This window comes from Podarcis erhardii (assembly GCF_964252035.2).
Source record: "Podarcis erhardii genome assembly, chromosome: 1".
Taxonomy (NCBI): domain Eukaryota; kingdom Metazoa; phylum Chordata; class Lepidosauria; order Squamata; family Lacertidae; genus Podarcis; species Podarcis erhardii.
In genome coordinates, this window is record NC_138497.1 from 108541779 (window position 1) to 108558280 (window position 16502).

A 16502-nucleotide genomic window follows, 5' to 3' on the forward strand; every position below is an offset into this window, starting at 1 on the left:
CAAATGTCAAACATTATCAACAGGAACCACAATCTTTCTCCAGGTTCCACTCTTTATAGGCTAGTTAGTACACACTAGGGGTCTGAATCTTTCATTTAGCCCTTGGTTTCCATTTGGCCTCTTACATTTGTATGTGTGGGGACGGTATGGCTTATTAAAGTTAAAAATGTTTTCAAAATGCAGGCTGACAAATTGTTGTTATTCTTTTAACTGTTGTAACTAAAAAGCTAACTAAAGAACTGAACCAAAGATAGGAGGGATCTTTGGAACTTTTATTGAAAAAGGTCAACATTTCAAGTTTGTATTAAAAGCATTTCAAGTTTCTTTCTTTCTTTAAAACAACCCTTCTGTACCCCAATAGGTTTTAAGTACAGTGGTACCTCGGGTTAAGTACTTAATTCACTCTGGAGGTCTGTTCTTAACCTGAAACTGTTCTTAACCTGAAGCACCACTTTAGCTAATGGGGCCTCCCACTGCTGCCGCACTGCCGGAGCATGATTTCTGTTCTCATCCTGAAGCAAAGTTCTTAACCTGAAGCACTATTTCTGGGTTAGCGGAGTCTGTAACCTGAAGTGTATGTAACCTGAGGTACCACTGTAAAAGAGTATGGTTGATACAAGTTATTACATTATGTTATTTTGCGTCCAGTGAGTCGATTCCAAAAGATTCTCTAGGCATCAATCATACTTCATATAGGAGAGCATGTCCAAAAATCAAAGCATGTCCAAAAATCAGTTTCAGGGTCGTATCTCAATGCATGTGCAAATCTTAAAGACCATGGAAAGTGCAAAGTCTGATTGGAGTTTAAATCAGTTGGTGAAAAACAGTTGACTTTCCCTCCTCCTTTCAAATGTGGGGGAAAGGTTGCTGTCACACCCTGAACAAAAAATAGATACTGAACCCAGAGGTCAGCATTTACCTGCTACTGAATACATTTGGTATAGGTTTGCCAAACCAAAACCTATAAAATTATGCTTAAACAGCCCAATCCAGCACAAACTGTTCCTCAGTCACCATCTCTGGAAAACATAGTGTCCGTTTCATCTTCGTACAACCCCCGTTCATAGCGTACCGAAGAGAATCCGCCCCAATTCAGTCGTTTCTTCTTATAAAGGAAGCATATCAATCCAGCAACAAGTGCGACAATAATTAGAATAGCGACAGCTATTGCTCCTCCTACATGATTAGAGACTGTAAGGGAAAAAAACACCCCAACGTCATCCATCCGTAACTATTAATCCAGAAGCAACTTGGCTGAAAAATCATATATATTATACAAAAGTTGTGTGAGGCTACTTCATGCCAGCTAGAATACAAAGCATTTCCCTGCCCTTGCTCCTCTCATTTTCAGCAAGAAAAGCCCTTTATTGATTTGATGTGCTCTTTGCATTGAGGAAATTTGGGCATTCTCTATTACCTCTGTCCATGTTTGCAGAAGCACAGGGAGCCCCTACACATTTGCAGGAAAGGAAGGTTTTTGTAGGGAGATGGGTTTTCTCCTCCTCCATAGATCTCTGTATTTATTATGTGTGGTATTACCTATAGTATTATTAGTGTCATGATGATGATCATCATCTGCATCTTACCGATATCACAACATCATATACAGTTGCTCCTGATGAGAGACTGGACCCCCCTGCTGACACAATCACAGGCCAGTTTAAAAAGCTACATTATTTTAAAATCAAAATCATACATACCTTGAGGAGCTTTGCAAACAACTCTGCTTTGGAGATTTCTGCAGTCAGTTTTGGACCATGTACCATTTGTTGAAAACACAATGCTACATTTACCATTGGCTTTTTCTTTTCCCTTTTCCCAGTTGACATATTTAATTTCTGAGCCATCAAGCCACTTCATGGATTCAGCTGTATATTAGGGGAAAAACCACACACAAAGTTATTCCTTAACAGCAAAAATGTGCTGCAATTATTACAGTGTGTACAAGCAGCAATTTAATTATATAATGTTCAGAGCCAGAAAAGTCTACAAAGCACCAATAGTCAAGAGTCTATTCAGCTTCTAAAAGCTTTAGTGCTGGCAGAAGGATGCAGAGAACTGAGAAGCAGGGAAGCCTAAGAAAGAAGGTCTATGGTAGGTATAGAGGAATAGATAGAAAACCATTAGGCCAGAATAAAAACTGGTAAAACGAACAATCTCTCTATGCCTGCATATGGCTGCGAGTTGCAGAGCTAGACATAGATGAAATGATTTGAAATAACCAGGTACATACATCCTTGGCTAATGCCCTCTAGCCTGGCTAATTCTCTTTCTCTGTGCTTTTATTTACAGCATGGAAAATATGCCAAGTTGCAATGCACGTTCTTTATTTGATTTCTATTCATTAAAATTTTAATAATGTACTTGTAGTGCACAGTAAATTTCAGGAGCATAATACAAATAAAACTTCAGTTTCGCTAAAATCAATGGAAATACGGAATGCAGCTAACTCTCTTTGAAGAGAGATGCCTGACTTCACCTGCCTTGCTTATTATGCCTTGCACAGTACAGTGGTACCTCGGGTTACAGGCACTTCAGGTTACAGATGCTTCAGTTTACAGACTCCGCTAACCCAGAAATAGTACCTTGGGTTAAAAACTTTGCTTCAGGATGAGAACAGAAATCGTGCGGCGGCGGCATGGTGGCAGCGGGAGGCCCCATTAGCTAAGGTGGTACCTCAGGTTAAGAACAGTTTCAGGTCAAGAACAGACCTCCAGAACAAATTAAGTACTTAACCCGAGGTACCACTGTATTAGGTTGCAATCCTAATCCCACTCCCTAGGAGCAAGTCCCACTGAATTCAATGGAGCTTACTTCTGAACAGGCACGGTTAGGATTCCAGCCTTAACAGTTATAAGTCACAAGTGCTTCATAGTTATTCACTGCTTACCATTTTCTTGCATTCCAAGCCATACTCTTCCAGTGACAAAATAATGTTCTCGTAAGTGTGCGCTCACAAACTTATTTTCTTCCTCATTTTCTATAGTCAAAAGTGTTGCAGAAGGATCTAAGCGGATAATGTTAGTGGTCAAAAGTGAAAATAACTTCTTGAAAGTTCTCTTTATTAACATTTATGGAAATAATTTATGGCAACATTTAAAGTAGTAACAAAAAAAAATCAGCTCTCTATCCAAAATATTCTTAATTATATTATTGTCTCTTTTTTAAGACGTAACATGATGCATAATTTGGACGTACCAAGCTTCTTGCAGACTTCTTTAGCTTCTTTCCAATTGTATATAGAGAAATTGTAAAATGCCAAATCAAATGCATAGCAATGCTGTTTATACTGTATCCACTGTGAAGCACTACCAGTAGTTTTTGGGCAGTATGTGGGATTTTCTGCTTGCTTTGACTGTACTTCTGTGAAAATATAAATCATCATCATCATCCAAACATCTTAAGGTACTCCTATCATCCATTCAGGTGGTTCAATGGAGCCTCGATAAGCCATTGCCACATAAACACAAACTGATTGTTGGCACACACACACATATATATCTGCTGCTGTATTGGAGCAATTTAATTTACTGTAAAGGTACAGGACTATGATCCATTGGAGGGCATCCCAGGGAATACAGACCTTTCCCTCTGATGCCTGAGATGGAATTCCAGAGTCTACCTCTGAATGCCAGTTTCTGGGAGAATGCTGTTGCACTCAGATCCTGCTTCGATGTTTCCCATAGGTATCTGGTTGGCCACTGTGAGCATGGGATGCTGGACCAGATGAGCCACTGGCCTGATTCAGCACGGCTATTCTTATAATCTTAAGGTTTTGGTGGCCAACAATCCTCGGCAGGTTACTTAGAAGGTCTCAAAACCAGTAGGACTTGCTTTTAAGTATAGGGCCAGGGTGGGGTGGGATCTGCCCTCATCATTCTCCACACTGGAGACATGAATGCAGACTTACTGTTTGAAGGGTAGTAGCAAATAGCACCATCAGCACCATGTGAGCAATCCAAGCGATTCCAAAATCCTTTAGTGTCCAGTAAGAAACAATTTCCAGGAGAATGTGAATGCTCATATTCCCAGGGCTTGTAGTCAAATGTGCTTCCATCAGACCACTCAAAATCAGAATCACTTTCCTAGAAAGAGAGCAATTCGATTCCAGTTGAACAAGTGCAGATGTCACTTTTTGTTTTAGCAAACATTGGGAAAAACAGGCATCACGGCTAATTATTGGAGCACAGCACCACCCGTGTCCCTACAATGTGTTTAATGTATGAGACAAGTTAAAATATTGCTAACAGAAACGAAAAGCTGGCTCAAAACCTTTAAAGATAATAGCATGGGGATATGGTTGCAAAAGCACATGAAACAGTTCAAACTCACATTATGATTGGATAAACCAATCCAAAGTGGATATCCATCTCTTTTTACAATATTTTCCAGAAACACTTGCTGCGATTCGCTGTGTACGCTGGCTAAATCGCTGCCATTTCGTTTGCATTCTCTCCATGCGTCATACCAACTGAGCTGTTTTTGAAGGATCCAGTACGTGTTATTTCCATGGGGTAGTTTCTCAGGCAGCGGTGGTTTGTATTCTTTGGGTCCTATTTCAATATTACAAAAAGGACAGAAGTTTAGTTTTTTTAGTTTTAGGCATATGTAAAAAAAAATCATAATAATACCATAGGCCTTTGGAAATTCAATCGAAATTGCAGACATTGCTTACCCATTTCTATTTTACAGACAAGGATGCTGTGTAGGCTAAATTGCTGAGGTAACCAGTTGCCACTGTAATTGTACATATCCCAGACACCATCGAGACCAATACCAGCAACAAAATTATTATTCTTTACATAAGGTCTCCCCAGTCTCCAGTTATTGTATGAGAGGTATGTATTGTCATCCCACTTCAGATTACCATCTGCAGAAAACAAACAAAAGAAGTTTCCACAATGAGTGGTACAGATTTTATTTAGAAAAGAGGAGTGTGCTGAAATTATCCCACAATGGCTAATGTTAACATTACTGGAAGGTCAGTAATAACCAACACTTGGCTTAGGAATAAAAGGAGGTACCCTTTGCATATGGTCAGGGGTCCCTTTACCTTTTGTATATGCTATTTGGATGTGGCCTGGTTTGTTGACGGTATCAACAATTTTTTTAAAAAAATGTTTTCCCACTTTAGAATTGTTTCTTATAATCAAAATTAAATCCAGAGAAACTACTGTATATTAATACACTCACACACCCCAATGCATCTAAATACTCACATAAGCATTCGTAACAAACATGGAATTGGGCAACAGTATTAATGCTAACATCCGGATTTTCTCTCTGCAGATGGTGAAATATACAATTCTACACTTTTATCACTATACCTAACCTGACGTATCTAGTTTCTGTTACTATTCCATGTTAACTCTTCCTTGTTTTAGGTTAACATTGTAATAGTTTTATTAGAACCGTTAACTATGCCAAGAGGGAAAAATAAATCAGTATTTTAAAATCTACCTTCAGGTGAAAAAAATGTATTTGGCGGGGAATTTTCATAAAGGTATTTCCTCAGAAAATTTGCTGTTTAGTGTTGAATCAAAGCAAATGTCAATCCATGGAAAAGCCAGTTGACGTTTGCTCCGATTCAGCGCTAAAGGTCAGATTTTCCTGGAGGAAAGCAGTGGGGAGAAGCATAAGTCTAGATGAGCCCAATGTTTGTTCCATCTAAATTATTCCTTCTTATCAGGGGAATCTTTGAAGATACTGTGAAACATGGTAAAATAAAATCTATAAAACAGGTGAATACCACTTTGTCCCAACATCTGCAGTATTCCCACTGCATTAATTTGTTAGAAACATTTTTTGTTTACATGAAAGCAGCACAGAAACTGCCTTCTGCAGAACCAGAGTTGCAAGTGAAATGAGTGGGCTGAAGTTGTGCAATGAAGGGCCCAAGAAAGGAAACTACCTGTAGGGTTGCCATATTTTGAAGAGCGAAAAAGAGGACACACTTGCTGGCTGGCGCTTGGGGTGTGGGAGCGGGCACATTCTACAACGTCCTTTCAAAATACACAAAAACAAGGACCTGGTCCTTTCCTGCACCATGCAAAACTCACACAGTATGTATATGTTTTGCACTTGGTTGTCTAGTACTGCATGTACAACATAAAAAGTAGCCCATGCACCCCCATACAGAAATGTTACCCCTGAAAAAGAGGACCTGTCCTGGAAAAAGAGGAAGTATGGCAACCTTAACTGCCATATTTGAGCAATAATCAAATAACGCTCAAAAGCAGACGCACCAGGAACATTAGGCATTTAGTATTTCTTATCAGATTAAAAATGAGAGGCATGATTAATGACTTCTGAGCCTCCAAATCTGCATCCAGCATACATCTTCTTCGGGTTCACATTAAATTCTACAATAAAAATAAGCTTGAATAAGGAACAAATTACCCAAAATGCTCTTGAGTAAGCTTTAAGACTCTCACTCATCAACCTGACAATTTGAACTCTAATCAAATATAATATTTTTGTTTTGTTTTTTAAATCCTCATCAATGGCTGTAGACAATGTTATAAGCTTTGGTCTCTTTGTGTGTTTAAGAAAGGCATTCATCCTAGCCAGAGGGCTTTACAGAACTTACAACTTACCCTCAGCGTCATAAATCAGACCCAACCACAGCCAGCGAGCAAGGCCACTGAAAGAATGGAGCTGCTCAACAACAAAACTATTTTCATCTTCATCCCTGATAGTCAAGAGGGAGGCATTCGTATCTGTTGAAGCAATTTTTAAAAGTCAAATCACTTAATGGATTTGGCAGGATTTTATAGACAATTTATGAAATGAATTCAAGGTTTAGCTGTTAACTTTAGTTTTTAAACCAAAACAAAAAAATAATAATCTTGAATGATTAGTGACAGAAGTCAGCTGTTCTTTCTTAGGTCTGGATGTACAGAGGTCATGGTACATAAATTATGGAAAAGCGTAGAGAGGGGTGAGGAACCTTTGGCCCACTAGGTGCTGTTGGGCTCAAGGGAGAAAAGCCTGGTGGCTATAGTAGAGCAGCAGCAATAGCCTCTCTGCAGTAGGGTTGTTGCTGCTTCCTGGGAAGGGTGAAGTGGTGGTGAAGCAGGGTTGTCTGGATGCACGGCAGAACCAACCCAGTGCTCTCTTCAATACACCCAGAAAGTAGTCAATGTCTCACTTTTCCTGGTAAGCGGCATTGACCCTGTTTGCAGGAGGTTGTTGCTATGGCTCCACCCCACTGATGAACTGCTCTTGGTTCATCCCCATCCATTGGCCATGGCTGGTTGGGTCTAATAGGAATTGTAGTCCAACATCTGGAGGGCACCACAATGGCTCTCTCTCATGAAGGCTCTGCAGTGTGTGAAATGGGAACTCCATATTGGGCATCATTAGGAAATGGACTGTAATACTCTTTCCTATAAATGAGAGGTTGTCTAGTGATCTGGTTGACACATTATACACACACACACACACACACACACACACACACACACACACACACCACACAGAGCAGAACACTTTCCATATACAGTGAAGGTAAAGCATTTGGAGCTTTTCAGTAAAGGAGGGGAAAGATGAGTGAGGGGAAATATGACAGAGGTTTATAAAATGATACATGATGTGTAGTGGAGATAATTTTTCTTCCACTCCCATACTTTCAGGGTCATACAATGAAACTAAACTAGTAGTAGATTCAGGAAAAACTAAGAGAAAGCAAATCTTCACACAATTAACATATGGCATTGACGGCCATAAGATGTAGTATAATGGCTGCTTGATTATATGGCTTTAAAACAGCATTAGACAAATTAATTTAAGATGGCAGTAGCAGCTGAGAGATACTTATCTACAGTAGGTAAACAGAACATCTAAGCTCAGAAGGTGGTATAGCTTTCAATACCAATTGCTAATGGCAACAGCAGGGAATATTCATGGTCCAGCAGAACTCAAAATGCTTTTTTTAAAAAAAAACTATACAAAACTGCATTCACTTTTTAAATGCTTTTTTTGTAAGAAGCCTACACACTGGAATCTTTTTTCCCCCTGGGTGCCCTTCTAGCAGGTCAAGAGAAGCTTCTTTTAAAAGGCATCATTTCTCTTAAACTTAATCTAGATACGAAAGAGGTCCAACATAGTTCACATTAACACACTGTAAATCTAGATAGCCAACAGATGTTTTTATTGCAATGTTTTTCTAAGTCTGCGGTGAGCAGAGTGCAAGCAAGGCCAGAGAGAACCACATATATAATAAAAGTCTCCAGTGACATACAATCCTTACCTTGGAGTAAGCCCAATGAACTCAATGAGGCTTCTTTCGGAGCAAACATACAGGATTGCATTGTAAAACCTGCACAGCTATGTAGATAATTCTGTGCCTGTTCACAGATATGATCCCTGCTTATTTCCTTTGACTAATAAAGTACAGTGGTACCTCGGGTTACATACGCTTCAGGTTACAGATTCCGCTAACCCAGAAATAGTACCTCAAGTTAAGAACTTTGCTTCAGGATGAGAACAGAAATTGTGCTCCGGCGGCGTGGCAGCAGCAGGAGGCCCCATTAGCTAAAGTGGTGCTTCAGGTTAAGAACAGACCTCCGGAACAAATTAAGTACTTAACCCAAGGTACCACTGTACAACTATGTGAAGAAACAGTGGTAACATGGAAGCAACTGCAGCGTTCCCAAGACTGCAGTTGTAAGGGGGTGAGGGGGAAGAGGCTGTTTTAGTGGAAATTGCTACTCATGTACTCTTATGGAGGAAACAAGCAGAGTCCTCTCAGATCTGGAAAAAAAATGATTCAAAAGTTATGAACACAGAAATACAAAACAAACTTTAAACAGAAACTTCTTACTCATCATCCTGCATAAATGGTGGGCTTCATCTGACTTCAATCCTTTCCATCTGTCTTTTGCTATCATGAATGAATAACAACTGTTTCGAAATGGCATCCATGGTGTATTTTTAATCTTGTGTGGACATTTAATAAAGTCAAATACCTCAGGTTTTTCAGTTTCAACTAAAAAAGAAAGAAAAAGGTACATTTTTTAAAGGCACTTCATATTTACTCAAATCAAAATTAGTTGGCCTAGAAAGCAACTTGAAGGAGGTAAGGAAAATATAGACAATCCATTTACTAGATCAGCACTGATGGTGTGGAGAACATGGAGCAAAACTCTGGCCCCTGACCATTCACCACTGGTCCTGTTCTTGGATCACGACAGCTTTCAGACGCAAATATAAATAGCAACAGTTCAAGGATTGGGGGAACGTAGGCATTTACACAACCCATGACCTGCTTCCCAGAGGGAAAGCAATTTCCAAAGAGGACCTGCAAATTAAATTAAAATTTAAAGGCACTCATACTACCTGGTTTCAGGTAGCTCAGGCTCATTCTTTTGCACTTCCATTTGGTGCGCAGGGGAGACAGCCTACATACACTTACCTTGTTTGAATCATTATGTGGCAGGCCAGGCATATGACTTGAAGGATGCTGCTTCCCAAATATACAGCAATCTATTAGATCATGAGGCAGGGGTTGCTATAGGCCTCCAGAATGTATGGGAATCAGATTTGGGCCACCCAACTGAAGATCACAAATGGGAGGGAATCTGGGCCACCCCCTGCTCAAAAAAATTTCTGCTTGCTTACAGGAGGCCTCGTTCAAGACCATCTTCCGATGGCACTGGATGCCAGTCAGGCTGGCAAGGGCTGTGAAAAACCTGGTTCATGTTTGGTGGGAATGTCCCAACGTTAAAAACTTTTGGAGTAGAGTGTTCTCCATTATACCCTCAATTACAGGACAATCCCTTTCTCCAAATCCTGCCTTCTTTGGACATAGTCTTAGAGACTCCACCCTGTGCCACAGAGAACTAGTAGGCTTCTTACTGACCGCAGCACGATTAGTGATGGCTCAGCAATGGAAGAACCAGACTGAAATACCCCATAACATATGGGAAAATAATATCTGGGATGTAGCAATGTTTGAGCGTCTCACCAGACACACAAGGGCAAGTAAAGGCATAATGAACAGAGACACTTTCCAAGACACACGGGCCCCTTTCTTTAACTATGTTAATGACCAAAATCAAGATCTTCTGATACCAACCACTCAATATTGTCAGTGGAGGAGTTACGTTAAGTAATATTTTGCATGTTGAACGTGTAAGTGTATGTCTAGAGACAATGGATATAACAAACACCATTAGATGTACTGCTGGATTTTAATGGTTATTAAAAAAAATGGTTATTAAAAAAAATATAATAAAATGTTTTCATTGGTTTATTTCAATGTATCTAAAAGCATTCTCAAAGCAGTAGCATATATTTTATGTAGTAACTATAAAAGCAGGTGACAGCAAAGGTTGCAGGGTTTTTAGCTGGGGCAATCAAAATAAGATCCACTACTTGACTATTGATTCAAAACCCTAAAATGTATTTTATATAATTGACTTTTTATTTCTATTATTTGTATATAGTATTGTTGTTTCATTTCTGACGCAAATAAAAGATTTATTCATTCAAACCTACTTGCTGGAAGGTAGCAAATTGCTCCTGGCTTTTGCGTATAGCAGTCAGATGTTTTCCAAAGTCCATCTCTGTCCAAATATACGCATTCATCAAGTAAATCTTCGTCTTCTTTGGACCACTGACTAAAGCTAATGTGAGTTCTGTCAGCCCAGTGATAATGAATTCCATCCTGGTGGCATAACCGTAAAGAAAAAAGGCTCACATTATGAAGATCAAAGACAAGTAAGAGCAATTCCTTGATGGTAAAACATCTGCTTGGCATTCAGAAGGTCTAAGGTCCAATTCCCAGTATCTTCACTTAAGGGTTGGGGAGACCCCTGCCTAAAGCCCTGGAGTGCCACTGCCTGTCAGTGTGAACAGTACAGTGTCAGATGGGCCAATGGTCTGACTCAATATAACATAGCTTCTCGTGTTCAATATGATTCAATGGGTACTGCTAATCTTCAATACAAGAACTCCAAGTTCAAATCCTAAATGCATTTCATGTACCAGTTTTGTTTAAGGTCTGCTTAAAGCAGAACAAAGCAATACCAGAATCTGAGTATATTTGTTGACCCACCCAGGGAGATATATCCGCTTGTAATTTGTGTGTGTTGTTACTTTTGCAGGTTAACTCTAGTGATTCTCAAGAAAGTTGGGCGTGCTTTGCCAACCCTCCCCCCACAACAATGATTTCAGTGGGACTGAAGGGACTTTACTTTCTAATTAATGTGCTGTGCTCATTCTGCATAACACAGCTATTTATTTGTATATTAGCCTTTTTAAACATATATTCACAAGACGTGTTGCTGCCACCGACAAAAGCGGCAGCAAAGGTCTGTCATTTTACCCCATTGTTTTATATAGCTCAGTAGGTTTTCCCCAAATCCTCTTATTCGAGTGACATATTTTGAATTGGTTCAGAAACAAGCCTTACATCTTCGCTGGAGAGTCCAATCCACAGTGGGTAATTATAACGGGCAGCCTGCATAGCAAGAAAAGCCTGATGGTATTGTCCTGTGATGCTAACCAGCTGCATATTATTCTGCAGGCACTCCTGTTGTGCATCATGCCATGTCAAGTTCTTCAGAATTATAGTGTATGTGACATTTAGATAGTTCACGGTGACATTAAGCACTTGCTGTGTCTGGTTTTCTGCCTCATCTAATGAAAGAACAAAATAGTTGAGCAAGAGAAATGGTATCATTCATCTAACTGTCTGATTTTTAGAAGAAGAAAAAACACATCACCTAGGTCTTGGGCAGATTTTGTTTTAAACTGTTAAAAGGTATTATACCCATGGTCTAAACCACTGAGCCTTGGGCTTGGCCATCAAAAGGTCGGCGGTTCGAATCCACTGCTCACTCCCAACTCCTGCCAACCTCGCAGTTCGAAAGCACGCCAAAAAGTGCAAGTAGATAAATAGGTACCGCTCCGGCGGGAAGGTAAATGGCGTTTCTGTGCGCTACTCTGGTTTCGCCAGAAGCGGCTTAGTCATGCTGGCCCCATGACCCAGAAAAACTGTCTGTGGACAAAAGCCGGCTCCCTCGACCTGTAAAGTGAGATGAGTGCCGCAACCCCAGAGTCGTCTGCAACTGGACTTAACTGTCAGGGGTACTTTACCGTTCTTTTAACCCATGTTGTTCATAATATTCTCAAGTGAGGTGGTAAGATTAGAACTGCAACAATTAGTTGAGCAATCACTTAAGAGGTCAAACAATCAATGCCCTTGATTGATCAATGTTTTGTTTTATTTAAAAAAGGGAATATTATAAAAACTGCAGCTGACACAGGCACCATTTTAAGTAGTATTCCTTACTGTGTGTGAAAATAAAGCGACCTCTCCTAAAATGAAACCTCCTGTGACACATTCCATGCATCATTTAATAATGAAACTACTGTGCATTAAGTTTTAATAATATTTTGTCTCATATGCAAATTTACTATTCTCAGACTTACCTGACTTCATCTGACATATGGCCAGAGTTTGAATACTGGCACAGGAAGTGAAATTCCAAGTTCCAGCATACGGTGATTTCGGATTGTTGAGCAAAACACCACACTGGTTATTCACCTCATCATCAAAAAACTGAAAAGCAAACAAACCAAGAAGGCCGAGTAATAGTAGATTAGCATACAGTGGTACCTTGGGTTAAAGACACTTCAGGTTACAGATTCCGCTAACCCGGAAGTAGTACCTCAGATTGAGAACGGAAATCGCGGGGTGGTGGGGTGGCAGCAGCAGCAGCAGGAGGAGGCCCCATTAGCTAAAGTGGTACCTCAGGTTAAGAACGGACCTCCGGAACGAATTAAGTTCTTGATCTGAGGTACCACTGTACCACTGAACCTCTGATCCATGGGCCAAATTTGGCCCAACAGGGGTCCCAATTTGACCCGCCTGGGTTGGATGTGAGGCCAGGTGTGGGGAAGGAAACAACATGGTTAGAAAGGAACAACTGGGAGCTTACCATGAGATCCCGACTGTTCCTTTGCTAGAGCTGATTGGCAGTGGCAGAGTGCCTACAGTAGCATGAAACAGTTTATATTGAAACTGCTGTTGAAAATGGGAGTATTCCCCATTTTAGCAGTGCTTAATTCACTTATAATGAAAAGCCTACAATGGAGAAAAAACCCTCCAATGACTCACATCATGCTCAATTTTCCTTAGTCTTCCATGCAGCAATGGATGGAAGTTGGAATATACCAACTCACTGCCATCTGTCCACCTGTTTTCACGTGTACGGAACTCAAAGTGCAAACCAATCCAAATATTTGGGGGCATACCAGGAAGCAAGGACGTTATAAAATCTGTTGGCAAAAAAATAAGTATTTGCACATTGGATTGGGTAGACAGGGTAAATATCCCAAACTTGACTGCATAAGGTAATGCAACTTCTACTTCTGTTAAATTTACAGCATTTTGTGGACTGTAAATAATCTTATTTAGACAATACACCCCAAAGGCTAATTGGCGCAATATCGGCAATTTGGCAGCTATAAATGGAAGCAATCTTCAGTTTGCTTTGATGGCTTTCCTCCTCCACTTCCATCCCTTAAGATCATTTTGGGCAATACTTGATTTGCATTTATATGAGACTCAAGTTCCTTCTGAAGCTAAGAAGTTGCATCCAAAGAACATATCCAACATTTTGGGGCCTGATTTTGCAAATCTGTAGTAATAGGTAAGGGCAGACTAGATCACTCTCAATTTCTTCTTCCTCGGATAACATTCACCTCTTCTCTTCGCCATGCTTCTAAGTCATGGAGAGCTGCCGTATCATGCCAATGATACATAATTCCCAAGGGTGGTGGTCTTCCTTTGCCAATTTTATGAAAATTTTGGTTTTAGGAAGTGTAAATTAGGCACGATCACATTAAAATGCGAGCTGAATGGATTCCTACCCACCTCCCTAATATATCATGAAGATAGGTGGCAGATTCAAGGAGTGGGAAGTATTCACTTGCATTTCCACAACAGTTTTTAGCAAATCTGTAAGAAAACTGGTACCTACCATATCCCCAGAAACAAAAAAATTATCAATGCACAGTGTTTTATAGAAGAGAACTACACTTTATAAGAAGTATCAAATGTTATCACTTTACCTTGTTCAGCTTGGCTTGTGATTGATGGAAGAGAACCTCCCAAACTGTGACAATGTTCGTCTGCCTCCTGAAACTTAAAATCCTTAGGGGGTACCATGCGGTAACACTGTAAGAAGATTTTATTATAAACACTCTGTCTAAAGTACCTGGATTTCACATTAGCTTTTATGATTAAGAGGAAATTTACAGAGCAGAACAAAATCAAAGGGGTAAAACACCTTACAAAAATATTTTAATTGCAGGTGATTTATTATTTATTTATTTACTTTTTATTTATTAGATTTCTATACCACCCTTCATCAAAAGATCTCCGGGTGGTTCACAAGAAAACTACCGTTTTGCAAATACTCATCAAGTTTTGGAGATTCTTACAAGGTACTTTCTAATAAATATTACCTTATCCATAAAAACAAGCCAATTTTCGCGACACTTCCTGCGAGTTGGTTTATAACCAGGGTCGTGCTTCTCCAATAGCGATGCATTGTATTTCTCACAGATGAAGGGGAGTTTTGTACTGCAGCTTATCGTGCTGTCTGCAGGAATCACAGACACATATATGTATGTATTAATATTTATCTATGCTTATATTCATACTGCATTTACTGTGTATTATTTCCACAAATTCTGAAAGGCAAACGACTGGACATCAAAGTAGGGTCCGGATACAACTATAAACTCTGAATGCCATACTGTAGGGTGGTCATCTGCAAAAGAGGAAAGGATTTCTTCAACTTTAATAGCTGTGTAGATGGGAGACTGTCGTGCAAGCTGAACTGCTGAAATTCCCTCTTCTACACAGCTATTAGAAGCCCTGCCCTCTTTTGCAGCTGGCCACCCCCAAGACATCCACAAACAGGCCCCGCCAGCTGATTATTTTGTTGCTTTTAACATCCAGAACAGCACTCCAACTCCATAAAACTACTTTATTAGAAGTAGTGCAGCTTCTAATAAAAAGTCTAAAAGAGAACTTTTTCTCTAAGAATGAAAGTTTGGGGAGAGAATAGTATCTTAGCATTGTTTAAAATAAAAAATTAAACAGCTTACCTCTGTACCAACTTTGATAAGAAATATGCCAACAATTCCTGTAGTATCGTTCATGATAGTATGAAAATACTGAAAACCTAGGCACAATGAAGAACTGAATTATTTCAGATTTGCCCTCTTGGTGCATGTAAATATTTATCATCATTGATTAGCTTGCTCATTTCTTTTTCATGTGTCCTACTGCACAAAAGATTTGTTGACTCACTGGAGAAAGGACCAAAATGGAGCTGGCATCTTAATTTTTGCAGCTACAGAGCACAGCTGCCAAATTCTGAAATTTCTGCTGCAGCGTTTACGTGTTTATTATATGTAAGAAATCCTGAGCCTCAAAGCTCAAGTATCTTGACCTATGACCATAATGCGTTCATCATTACTAGATCATATTCATCAAGTGAATGGCAAAAGTATTTCAGACATATATAGACTCTGATAGTTCTACATACAGTGAATGGTAGCGACTTGCAGGAGCAGTGTATTTCAGCCACCAACTTTGTCTTTCGTCCGATAACTGCAAAAACAAAAAGGAGATGCATTAGCATTAAATGCCATGTTACATCTCAACCTAAGTAACAGAAAAATGTAGAATCTGGCATAAATTCCATATAAAGTCTATATACCCTAAATACACAAAAAAGTGTTACCATGCAAACTCAAGGCAGATAATTTTTAAGCCTTCTCCCTCAGGTATTCAGTAGATCCTAGTTTTTAATTAAACAGTCCCAAGAGCATTTCCAAAGCCATAGTAATAAAAGCAAGTGTGAGACGTACAGGCAGGTTTCTTGGTGCAGTTTTTTAAATAGAGCTTTCTCCTGCATTTCAGAAACTAATGTTTTCAAGTCAAGCCCTGTTTTGCCTGCAGTCTGGGAGAAGGATTGCTCCCACTTTTTACTCTGAAATTTCATATCATCAATGAGAATTAGGCATGCTCTGGATTACCCTTTACTCTGTACCCTTCCTAGTACTAGAGGAAAAGCTGGGGAAGAAGGATAAGAGAAGAACATTTTTTCATTGGATGCAGGAAAAACACTTTTGCTATATATGCTGTCAGACAAAGGTATCCTACTTCTCACAGGCATTTCCTGAACAGCTTATAGCAACAACAAGAGAAGGTGGTTTTTGTTTTTTTAAAACCCCTATTTTGGCACGAACATTTTCACAACAAAATATATCCAAGAGACAAAGAAATAAATTACATTTGCAATCCTGTTTAGAATTCCCGTTAGTGCAGTGAAAGAGGCCACAGACGCTAAATCACTTCCATTATTAGAACAGTACAGAGCAGCTTCTTGAAAGCTCAAGTGCTTATTTGGCACAAACCAAAATTCAGACCCATCAATATTCAGTACTGGTCCCTGAAGTCCATCTCCATCTACAAA

At 39.6% G+C, this 16502-nt stretch overlaps 1 protein-coding gene across 2 annotated transcripts in view; it reads right to left on the minus strand.

The window, feature by feature from the left end:
• Positions 1-253: 253 nt before the first annotated feature.
• The window catches only part of LY75 (lymphocyte antigen 75), a 45126-nt gene continuing 28877 nt past the window's right edge, over positions 254-16502 (minus strand). For both annotated transcript variants that reach the window (XM_081870532.1, XM_081870531.1), the window contains exons 18-35: positions 16320-16495; positions 15570-15634; positions 15127-15203; positions 14479-14615; positions 14083-14188; positions 13127-13287; positions 12439-12568; positions 11417-11643; positions 10501-10669; positions 8825-8989; positions 6597-6719; positions 4676-4870; positions 4333-4553; positions 3911-4085; positions 3199-3363; positions 2891-3007; positions 1701-1868; positions 254-1191 (exon numbers count right to left, since the gene is read on the minus strand). In XM_081870532.1, the coding sequence (XP_081726658.1) occupies positions 1007-1191; positions 1701-1868; positions 2891-3007; positions 3199-3363; positions 3911-4085; positions 4333-4553; positions 4676-4870; positions 6597-6719; positions 8825-8989; positions 10501-10669; positions 11417-11643; positions 12439-12568; positions 13127-13287; positions 14083-14188; positions 14479-14615; positions 15127-15203; positions 15570-15634; positions 16320-16495 (2762 nt within the window). In that variant the 3' untranslated portion in view covers positions 254-1006. The remainder of the gene's footprint in view (positions 1192-1700; positions 1869-2890; positions 3008-3198; positions 3364-3910; positions 4086-4332; positions 4554-4675; positions 4871-6596; positions 6720-8824; positions 8990-10500; positions 10670-11416; positions 11644-12438; positions 12569-13126; positions 13288-14082; positions 14189-14478; positions 14616-15126; positions 15204-15569; positions 15635-16319; positions 16496-16502) is intronic.